The following is an 11,662-nucleotide window of genomic DNA, read 5'->3' as shown; positions in this document are numbered from 1 at the left end:
GAGGAGTGGTTGGACAACAACCTCACCCTCCCCCCACCCATTGTCAAGAGGTGGTGAGGCCCCCTAATGTATTTTAAAAAATTAATTTTTTATTCATATAATTTATTTAATTTTAAGAGATATAAGGTTTTTTTTTTCTTTAAAGATTTTAGGTTGTTTGGTTGACAGATTTAAAGTACTTGTCAATTTAAAAAGTTCGTTTTAAAATTTGATGTTTCTCGTCCGTATTTTTAACGTAGTTACACTTAAAAAATTGTTAATGAGTAAAAATATCTATATAATTTTTACATAATTACAATTTTATCGTTATCTTACGCATAATCACAAAATTTATTGCTATTTTACTTATGCATGGTTGAAGAAGTTTTTTTATCATACTTACTAAAAACTCTATAGATTATTTTTGTTATTTTTTTTATTATAAAATTTGATTTTCATTAAAGATATAGTCACGATCATTAAAAAATCAAATAGTTTTTTATGTCATTTTTATATCCAAAAGTATTTTTAAAATTTATTTTCAAGTAAATGTAACATATTTGAAAATATTTTATAATATATAGTTCTCAAATAATAAATAATTTTTTAATAATGGTGCTTATTACTTAAGCTTTGCAACTACAAATCTTAGGTAGATGTGTTTGATTGTTGAATCAAATTTCACTTATCTTAAACTAATTATTTATGAGATTCACTACTTCTTTTAAGTTTTTTTAAAAAAATTAAACTCATCTCAATCTACTTTATATATTTCAACCTAAAAAGTTAAATTTATATTAATTTAAAAAAGTTAAACTATCTCAATGAGATTAAAAAATACTATTATTTATAATTCAACTCAACTCATTTTATCTCAATGTTCAAAACTGACTTAAAAGTTAAAGTTAAATTACCCAAAATCTCAAACATGCACTTATTTTAATGAAAAATGATATTATGTCCATTGAGTTTATCTTTTCAATTTGATTGTTAAAATATTTTTTATTTAACGAATAAGGAAATGATTATTAGTGTATTAATATTTTGTTTAAAAAATATATTTAAAAAAAAAGTAAAAAAAAAAATACAATATGCATCAGAGACATACCATAAATTTAGGTAACATAGTAGTACTATCTTATTTTTTATTTATTTATTTTTATATGTTATAAAAATAAGAGAAATGATACTTGTAGTCGTGAGTATACAAGTGTCGTGTAGTCGCTTTGAAAAAAATGAATAAATATGGAACTCACATGAAAAAAAATTAATTTTTTAATAGTAAATTTTATTATTTTTCAAAATAACTACACGACATTTACACATTTCAAGATTATACGTAGAATTACTCTAAAAATAAAAATAAAAATAAAAAGTTTATTCATTGGTCGAGGCACGTCGGAAGAGCGCGTGTTTATTATATAGGGACCCTATAACGCCAAAGCTAGCTCTAAGTCGAACTCCTTTCTCTCCGTCTCTCGATCGCAGAAGTCAATGTCGTCACGGGACAAGAAACCTTCGAAGCCCTCGAGCAGCCGTACCGGCGGTATACGCACGCTCTCCGATCTGAACCGCCCGTCCGCCGACTCGGACAGTGACTCGGATGGCCCCCAAGAGTACTACACTGGTGGCGAGAAGAGGTCCTTCCTTTAAACCCTAGCTTTCAGTTCTACCTTCTAAATCCCCCAATAAATCAAACTTTCAGTCCCGCTTATTGGAAGTTATACTTCCACTTCATTTGATTGCATGAGAACTTTGATTAGTAGCCTCTGTTTTCGAATAATTAGGTCTTTTTATCATTCGTAAAAAAAAAAATTATAATTAGGTCTTTTATGAGTTTAATGTGTATTCTTATTTAATTTTTCTAATGCTCTGTTTGGCGGTTGAGAATATTTTTATGTTGAAGAGTATATCGAGACAATGAAGATAAGAATTAATAAATTTCCCAATTAAACTATAAGGAAGTGATTGAGTATTTGAATTGGGGCAGTGCTTGGGGAGCGTAATGTTTAATTATAGTTCATTCGGGGTTATGATTAATCTTTCTTATGTAAAGAGACCCATCACCGTGACATATTCGATTGAGGCTTACTTGGTGTAGGACCCAAAAAATGGTTTTTTTGTTTCGCTCACTAATATGTCTCGATACAATATCCTTGTATGTTTTTCGTAGCTTTGCTGCAACAAGGGTCATTGAATTATGCCTAGGATTTTAGTTATCTTTTGTAAGAGAATCTTGCCTGATTACAATGCCCGATATTTTTTTTAAAATTGGAAAATTTTATTCCAGACAGTTGCTCAACGGTATATTCTTATTTTTACTGCATCAGAGAATTTGTGAAAATCCCGGATTAAAGTGTATGTTTCCATAGAATCACGGCTGGGTAGTGTATGGGCATTTGCTGTGCAAAATGAATGCTGAAATTATGATGTGTCATGGTTGCACAGGATTTGACACCAATACTGGCTCCATTTACATGATTTGCTCAATTTACAGATGCATGTTGGCATAATTTTCATAGTACTGGATTTCTAAGTTTTTTCTGCTGATATAGTAGAAGATAACATGACGGAGTCGTATTGCAGCTGCAGAAATGGTTTTTGTATGCTAACATCTGGAATATTATTAATTGCAGTGGGATGCTTGTCCAAGATCCTTCAAAGGCCAATGATGTGGATGCAATCTTTAATCAAGCTAGGCAACTAGGAGCAGTTGAAGGGCCTGTTGAACAACTCCGTCCCTCTTCAAGCTCAAGCAATTTTACAGGAACTGGTAGACTACTTTCAGGGGAAACTGTACAAACTGCTCCTCAGCAGCCTGAGAACGTTGTTCACAACATTGTTTTCTGGAGTAATGGTTTCACTGTAAATGACGGCCCTTTGAGGAGTTTGGACGATCCTGAAAATGCAGCTTTCTTAGAGGTAATAGCCATCGTGGTTTTGAATTCTTTGAAGAATTACACAAACAAAATTGTTGTTTTTACATGTCTTTTCTCTCTCCTTTTCTTTTTCTCTCCGTACGTAAAAACTTCTGAAAGTAACCCCGCGTCCAAGATGGCGGCCGTGGCCACTTGACGGCGTTCTTTGGCGGAGTATCATTGGAAGGAAGATGCCTCCCATGAAATGTATAGCCATTGAATCAAAGGTATTCGAAGTGAGAAGAGATGGGTGTGAGGTGCTCTTCACAGAGAAAGGTTGGAAGGTTGTGAAAAGCCTGAGTTTGGGATTAGACACTGCCCGTTGGTTTTCCAGAGCTGTGGAGGGAAGTTTGAAATCTGGACGCAAGGAGTTTTACACTGCTCACCGTGAAGGAGGCAGAGGTTCATCGCACAATTGTGTGTTCGAACTCTCGTGGCTTCTACATGGCTCTGGTGGAGTACAGTGGGGGAGGCCATCACATCTTCATTTTATTCCTAAGGATAGGGATGGATCGGGGTGGAGAAACCTTGCGGTGGTGCTGCTGGAGGCTAGTGGAGAAGTTGGTCAAAATTTACTTCCACCGTTGTCTCGGTCGTACAAGGAGGCCTTGGAGGCACCTCTAGACGTGCAAAGACGAGAGAAGACAGACCTGCTAAGGTCAGGTGGCAATCTACTTTCGATAGGGGCTCAATACCATGAGGGAGATGGCGGAGTGTGGGCTGAGCAGAAAGAGGTAATGGTGTTGAAGGAGTTGCACGATATGCAAGGGAGGTTGATGGAAATGTCTGATAAACTCAATAAGTTGATACGGTGCAATGAAGGGAACTTAGAAGGGGAATTGGGCATGGGCTCGAGCCTTGGCTCGTGTGTAGAACCATTGAAGGGCTTGGGTAAGGGCCAAATGGGTGGGCCTGAAGGCAAAGCCTAAGTTACGGGCCATGGATCCAAAGGAAAGGAAAAAGTCTTGGGCTGGGGAAACGGGCTTCAACCCTAGGGGATGTCAGTGTCTCAAATGGGCCCTTCCTGGAGGAAGAAGACATAGCAGGCAGGAGGCACATTGGCATGTGGACCCGGGCCACCGTCGCCGGCGAAGACCCAGACGGCCTCGCCGAAGGCCACAGTAGTGCTGGTGGTAGCCTTGCCGTTGGCTGAAGCCGTATCAGAGCATAGGGGTGCAGAGTTGAGCAGCTTTGCCACCTCCATAGCCCTTGTCGCCTCAGGACCTGCACAAAATAGGTCGACGGTGGCCTCTGCTGTCTCTCAGACGACAACTGTCTGTTGTCTCTCCGACGACAACCGTGTCTGTTGTCTCTCTGACGACAACTGTGTCTGAGCAGATGCAGATAACTGACGGTGACACTGGGCAGACGCTGATACAGACTCCACAGTCAGCACTTGGAGAACTCTTGCTCCAAACAATGGTGTTTTAGTGGTATCTGGAGAAGCAAACCATGATAAAAAAAAAATGATGAAAATGAGCAACTTCCTGCGAAGGGGTCAGTAGGGGTGGATATGCAGCTGGCTATCTATGAAGGGGAATGCATTAACAGGGGTGATGCTGAATCTATACGCATGCTCCCCCCTACTCCTAACTCAGAGTGGTTCATTTTTTATTGGGTGTTCAAGAAAGTGGAGGAGATGCAAGCCTGTGTTGGGGTGTCATGTATAGGCTTTGAAGAGTAGTTCAGGGCCCTCCTTGTCGTCATTGAAGATAGTCAATTGTAGGGCTGTACAAAAAACCGAAAAACCGATCTAGACCGACTCAGACCGGCCGCCGGAGCTCGGAACCGGCCGAAACCGGCAGGGAACGGGTCGGCGTGCGGCATAAAATAAAGAAAACCGATATCGGCCGGTTCGGCGTCGGTTCGAACCAGATTACAACCGCTGAACCGGCCGACTAAATAAACTATTTCCTTTTATATATATTTTAAACTTAAAACGACGCCGTTCTACTTAAGTTTAAGTGGAACGGCGTCGTTTTAAGCCTTAGTTGTGTTTTAAACATAAGTAGAACGACGCCGTTTGGTATTAAACCAAACGGCGTCGTTTAATTTATAACGATTTAAAAAAAAAATTAAGTAGAACGACGCCGTTTCGTTTAAACCAAACGGCGTCGTTTCAAAATAGCTTCATCTTCTTCCTCGCGTTCTTACCAGCTCTCATCCTCTCTCTCTCTCTCTCCTCTGCAACAATCTCTCTCTCTACTCTCTCAGAGGAAGCTCGGTTCGGGAACCGACCGTGAACCGATAGAGAAAGGAAGCAACGGTTTCGGCCGGTGTTTCTCCCCGCAAATTACCTGTCGGTCGGCGTCGGTTTTGCCCAAGAACCGAACCGAAGGGGTCGGTTTTCACCCCTAGTCAATTGAAGTCCGTCACAGAGAGAGATAAAGAACTTAAAAGGCTTAAATGCTCTATAAATTATGAAGTGAAGGAGGGATAAAATGAAAGGTAGGGGAGTTACCATTGTCCATGAAACCTAAGATCCTCTCTTGGACCGTGCGGGAGCTTAATAATCGCAATAAGCGTCTTCGCATAAAATCTTTAGTGCGAATGTGAAAGGTTGATGTGGTGTGTTTTCAAGAAACAAAATTGAGGGTCGTTGATAGAAGACTTATTCGTAGCTTGTGGGGGTGTTCGTATGTAGGTTGGTCTTACTTGGCTTCAGTAGGAGCGTCTGAGGTGTTCTCTTAATGTGGGATAAAAGAGCGGTGGAGGCGGTTGAGGAGTGTGTTGGGACTTTTTCGGTTGCTAGTCTATTTAAAAATGTAGTAGATGGGTGGGATTGGGCTTATGTAGTCATTTATGGGCCTAATTTGGATAGAGAGAGGAGAAGACTTTGGGAGGAGTTGGCAGGCTTATATTGTTTATGGGATGTGCCGTGGTGTATGGGTGGGGATTTCAACATCACTCACTTTCCTAGCGAGCGATCAGGTAACTCTCGCACTTCTACAGCTATGTAGGAGTTTTCTAAGTTTATGTTTAATTTGGACCTTATGGATCTCCCCCTTGTTGGGGGTGAGTTCACATGGTCTAAGAGCTGGGGGTGGTCGAGATTGGATAGATTTCTTGTTTTTCCTTCTTGGAAAGCCCACTTTTCGGAGTTGAGTCAGAATAGGCTGGCCCAGGTTTGCTCGAATGATTTCCTTATTTTGTTAGATTGTGGTGGCGTTCATAAGGGTTGCCAGTATTTCAAGTTTGAAAATGTGGTTAACAGTGGACGAGTTTGCTGAGAAAGTTTGTTCTTGGTGGTCTTCCTATCAGCTCACGGGTACCCCTAGCTTCATTCTTGCAGGTAAGCTTAAGGCTTTAAAGCAAGATTTAAAGAGGTGGAACATGGAAGTTTTTGGCAGTATTGACAACTAGAAGACTACTCTAATGGAGGAGTTACAGGAGTTGGAGGAACAGGTATTGATGGGAGACACTTCCGAAGAGGTATTGTTGAGGAAGAGTGTGGTGGAGACAACTGGAGAGGGTATTGTTGATGGAGGAGACCTCGTGACGACAAAAATCCAGGACTCTTTGGTTAAAAGAATGGGATAAATGTACGAAATTTTTTCATAGAGGCTAATTCACATAGGCGCAACAACACTATTGAGAAACTCAAGACAGGTAATCAAGTTCTCTCTTCCCCCACTGAACTAGAGGATCATATTGTGAATTATTATGAGAACTTGCTCACGAAACCGACTTGTTGGAGGCCGAAGCTCGATGATTTGCCTTTTTGAGTCTATCGATATACAGAGCGTAAATTGGCTAGAAAGACCTTTTGAAGAAGATGACGTGTATAAGGTCATTAGCAGTATGGTTAAAGACAAAACACCTGGGCTGGATGGGTTTTCGATGGGGTTCTTCCAACATTGTTAGTAGATTGTGAAAGGTGATGTAATGCAAGTTTTCCTTGAATTCCATGCCTTCAAAAAGTTTGAGAAAAGCCTTAATGCGACGTTCATAGCCCTCGTACCGAAGAAACATGAGGTGATGGAAGTCGAGGATTTCTGCCCTATAAGCCTAGTGAGTGGGGTTTGCAAAATTATTTCGAAGGTTCTTGCTAATTGGTTAAGCTTGGTAATAGAGCAACTTATTTCAAAACCTCAAAACACTTTTGTCCAGGGGAGGCAGATACTTGATTCAATTTTTATTGTCAATAAGTGCTTGGATCATAGGTTGAAGGAGGGCAGACCAAGCATTTTATGCAAGCTTGATATTGAGAAAGCATGTGACCATGTAAACTGGGATTTTCTCCTTTACTCACTTGGGAGGTGCTGTTTTGGTGATAGGTGGATTTCATGGATTCGACATTGTGTTACTACTGCTCGTTTCTCAGTGTTAGTTAATGGTACCCCTGCGGGTTTTTTTAACAGTTCTCACAGATTGCGGCAAAGGGACCCGTTGTCTCTATTTCTTTTCGTTATTGTCATTAGGGTTTGCTACCCTCATGATGCGGGGTGGGGGAGACCCTTCCCCGCACCGCACCCCACCCTGGTGCTTGGGGGCGGGGTCAAAAATGCCATCCGCCCCGTCCTTCGCCTAGGCCAACCCATTGGGTCTAAAAAATTATTTTTAGGTCCAAAAAAATCAAAAATATTTTTTTGGACTCAAATTATAATATAATTTAAATTATAATTTAAAATTTATAAATACAAAAAGAACTTTAACTCATTAGAATTATATTTTAGATTGTCACTAAATCTCACATTGCTTAAGTATGACTATTGTATTGTCTTGACCTCCTATATAAATGTTAGCCTAAGAAGCCAAGGCAATCCAATAATTTAAATACAATTTCAAGTCTTTAATAAATTGTATATATCTATTATCTATATACAATATATTTATTTATATATATAAATATAAAAAAAATATTTTTTTATATATGTGGAGTGGGGGGCCTGGGGCAGGGGGCAGCTGGGTAGCCCGGCCACGAATGGGCGGAGCAGGGTAGCCCACCCACCCATGCGGGAGACGGGTAACGTGGTACGAGCCCCTGCTGCCCACCCCTAATTGTCATCGAGGCACTGGGTCGGATAGTGAAGACAGCTGTTGAGGGTGGCTTTTTAGTTGGATTCTCGGTGGGTAATGATACTAATGGCTCAATCATAATCTCACATTTTTTATTTGTAGGTGATTAACTCCTTTTTTGTGAAGCGGAGTTGGGCCAAATTCAAGCTTTACGAGCACTTTTGTTGTGCTTTGAAGTCGTGTCGGGGCTTAAGGTAAATCTTGGTAAATTTGAGATGGTGGCGGTTGGTGTGGTGCCTCAAATCAATAGCCTAGCATATCTCTTGGGGTGTAAAGTGTCTTCTTTGCCTATTAAATTTTTTGGGCCTCTCTCGGAGGGCGACTTTCAAAGCCAGAGCTATTTGGTAAAGGGTTATTGAGAAATTGGAGAAAATGTTGGTTGGGTGGAAATGGTTGTATCTATCGAAGGGAGGGCGAACCACACTAATCACAAGCACTTGATCTAATCTCTCGACCTATTTCTTATCTCTATCTCCGTTGTCTACTGGGGTGGCGAATAGGATCAAGAAGTTATTTCAAGTTTTCTTTTGGGGTGGTTTGGGGGAGGAAAACAAATTGCACCTTGTTAATTGGAATAAAGTTTGTTCCCCAATCTCAAGTGGAGGTTTGGGTGTGTGAAATTTAAGGACCTTCAACAAAGCATTGTTGGGGGAAATGGCTATGGAGGTATCACTTGGAGGGTGAGTCATTGTGGAATGAAGTTGTTGACTCTAGACACGGAAGTGCTTGGGGTGGTTGGTGCACTAATGTTGTGAGGGGGCCGTATGGCGTGGGTTTGTGGAGATATATTGGGGGGGCTGGCAGTGTTTCGAAAACATCCGTTTTGTGGTTGGATAGGGCACTAGAATCAGGTTTTGGCAGGATGTTTGGTGTGGAGAGCACTCTTTGGATAGGGTCTTCCCAGGTCTCTATAGTATTGCAGCTAATAGGGAGGTTGTGGTGGCGGATGTGCTTGTGTTTGCGCATAGTTCCCATCAGTGGAATATTCTATTCACTCGGGATAACCATGATTGGGAACTGTCTACCGTTTCAGAAATTTTCAGCCTGATACACTCAAGAAGTATGACGGCACAGGGTGATAGGATACAATGGAGGTCCAGTAGTAGCAAGAAGTTCACAATGAATGTATATTATAAAATGTTGGCTTCACAAGGTATTGTATCTTTTTCGTGGAAAAGCATTTGGAGGTCTCGCGTACCTTCCAAAGTGGCCTTCTTTTTGTGGACTGCTGCCCTTGGGAATATTCTAACCATGACAACTTAAGGAAGAGGGGTCTCATTGTGATGGATTTGTGTTATATGTGCAAAAAACATGGTTCAACACCTCATAGGTGCAAACAATCCTTTGAGGCCACACTCCTGGTGAAAAATCAACGATTTAACCAGTTCCGTGTAGAGAAACTTTCGAGGGTGCGGTGCACAGGATTGGGGTTTACTCTGTAGGGGTGGGTCCGAAGGGCCCTACCTTGGAGAGGTTCCCAAAAAAAAAAAGTGCAAAAAATATGGGGAATCAGTAGACCATCTATTATTGCATTGTGAGGTGACAAGAGAGTTGTGGAATGGGATATTTAGTAAAGTGGATGTTGCTTGGGTTATGCCATCAAAGGTGGATGACCTAATTGCTTGTTGGAAGGGCAGTCAAGGCTGTCCCCAGGTGGCAGCAGTGTGAAAGATGATACCTTTGTGCATTATGTGGTGTATTTGGACAGAGAGGAATGCAAGGTGCTTTGAAGATAGAGAGCGAACAATGGCGGAGCTTTAGAATTTTTTTCTACACACTTTACTCCTATGGTTTTCAGCCATTGCCCTTAATGGAAACATTGTGCATGATTTTTATCTTTAATTTAGCACTTTTAGAATGTATTTAGGCTTTTTCTTTTGTATACTCCCTGTGTACATGGGCTGTACCTATTTTTCATTCATATCAATGAAAACTTACTTCTTCCTTATAAAAAAAAAATAAGAATTATTTGAAGAAGAAAGAACCAGAAACAGAAACAGAAGCAGCCATCATAATTTCTGCTACAGGTGGATGGCTTCTGTTTGTTTTTTCAGCATCTGTTTATTGTAATGAACCAAAAAAAAAATCTGTTGCTGGTTTTTATATGTTGCATGCAGTCTTATCTTTCCCTTGTTCTTACTGAGTTAATGTGAATGAATTTGGGTGGTAATCATGTTAGATTGACTGTTGATTCTCGACTTTACATTGTAACTTCTTTTTCTGTTCATTGGGTAACCATTAACCCTGGCATCAGCAGTGGATTTCTCTCACTCTTCTACATTTTTGGTGACATCTCAATGCAGAGTATCAGAAAGTCTGAGTGCCCTAAAGAGCTTGAACCTGCAGATAGGAGGTCCTCTGTTCATGTCAATCTAATAAGAAGAAATGAGAACTGTCCTGTGAGTACTGTTTTAAAAGATTTAATTTGTCCATCCTTTTCTCTGTCATTATATGCCACCAGTGTCAAATTATTTGGTCTCAACTGGTAAAAAATTTAGTGAACCAATGTCGGTTGCATGTAATATCTGCTGATGCACAGATTTCCGATCAAAAAAAGAATTTTACAGAACCATCACTCAATGGCTATTGCCCTTGGTCATGGTATTACAGTTGTGAAATTGTAGTGCATCTTTTAATGTATCTACGTGCTCTCAGATGCAGGGAAATGTCATTGGTTCTTATCTAAGGTCCAGTAGCGGACATGAAATTTATCATCCGCCCCCTTTCTTTTTGTGCAGGAACCAGAGAGGCGCCATGTTCCATTTCAGGGTGTGGGAAGAACTCTAGGTAGCTCTGCTCCAGTGGCACCCGAGCCAACTGTTGCTTCCATCCCTTTCAACTCTGCTCCAACACCTTCCATGGGCCTGGTTGTGGATGAAACATTGCCGTCAACCGCCATTCAACTTAGATTGGCTGATGGGACCCGCATGATAGCACATTTTAATCACCACCATACGATCAATGACATTCGATCCTTCATTGATGCATCAAGGCCTGGAGGTGCTAGGAATTATCATCTTCAGATGATGGGATTCCCTCCCAAGCTTCTTAGTGATCCAGCTCAGACAATTGAGCAAGCCGGTCTTGCCAATTCAGTGGTTATCCAGAAATTTTAGTTGGCTGCGCCAAGATCTTTGCACTTTGGTCATTACATAATAGGTGCCTTGGTGAAGAAGTGAACCAGTTCCATCTACTTAAGGCCCAGAGTGTGTGTTCTGATAATTCGATAAATGATCTGAAATACTTCTTAAAAGACACTGTTTTTATTGAGAATTAGAAATCATATTCTCATTGTTATCGCGTGAATTTCATCAAGCCTTCATTTCTTTTTCTTTGTGATCTAGTTTATAGCCATAATGCGTCGTAGGACCTAGTGTGATAATGGGATTGTAGTTCTTTCCCATCAAGGTAACATGAATTACCTATCAAAAATAAAGGTAACAAGAATGTCTATGAGCAGAATTTCTTATATCTTGATAAATAAATTAAATAACAAAACTTCCTAGCGCTTTAGATCCTGCGTTCTATTCAATGAGTGCATGTGCTCTTGCTAGGGTGATTAACGAAATCTTTGAAGGGAGAAATCCGGCCAATTACTTAGCACAGTAGTCTTTCTTCGCTGTAACATTATTGTTTTTCAATCTTATGTGCACTTAAGTTTCGTTTTCCGAAGAGATTAAACAGTGAAAGCTACGATACTCATACTCTATCATGGTTTAGGCCTAGTTTGGTTGTAAAAATGAAAC

At 40.3% G+C, this 11,662-nt stretch overlaps 1 protein-coding gene across 1 annotated transcript; it reads left to right on the top strand.

Moving 5' to 3' along the window:
• The first annotated feature begins 1,370 nt into the window (after positions 1-1,370).
• Positions 1,371-11,247, top strand: LOC108997637 (plant UBX domain-containing protein 4-like). Its single transcript, XM_035688358.1, has 4 exons — positions 1,371-1,619; positions 2,616-2,901; positions 10,220-10,315; positions 10,655-11,247. Exons 1-4 carry the CDS (start codon positions 1,474-1,476, stop codon positions 11,030-11,032), a joined length of 906 nt encoding a protein of 301 aa, XP_035544251.1. The 5' UTR covers positions 1,371-1,473; the 3' UTR covers positions 11,033-11,247.
• The last annotated feature ends 415 nt before the right edge of the window (positions 11,248-11,662 follow it).

Source organism: Juglans regia, chromosome 3 (assembly GCF_001411555.2).
Source record: "Juglans regia cultivar Chandler chromosome 3, Walnut 2.0, whole genome shotgun sequence".
Classification (NCBI taxonomy): Eukaryota; Viridiplantae; Streptophyta; class Magnoliopsida; order Fagales; family Juglandaceae; genus Juglans; species Juglans regia.
Note: the sequence above shows the minus strand (reverse complement) of the source record. Positions and strands in the feature narration are given on the sequence as shown.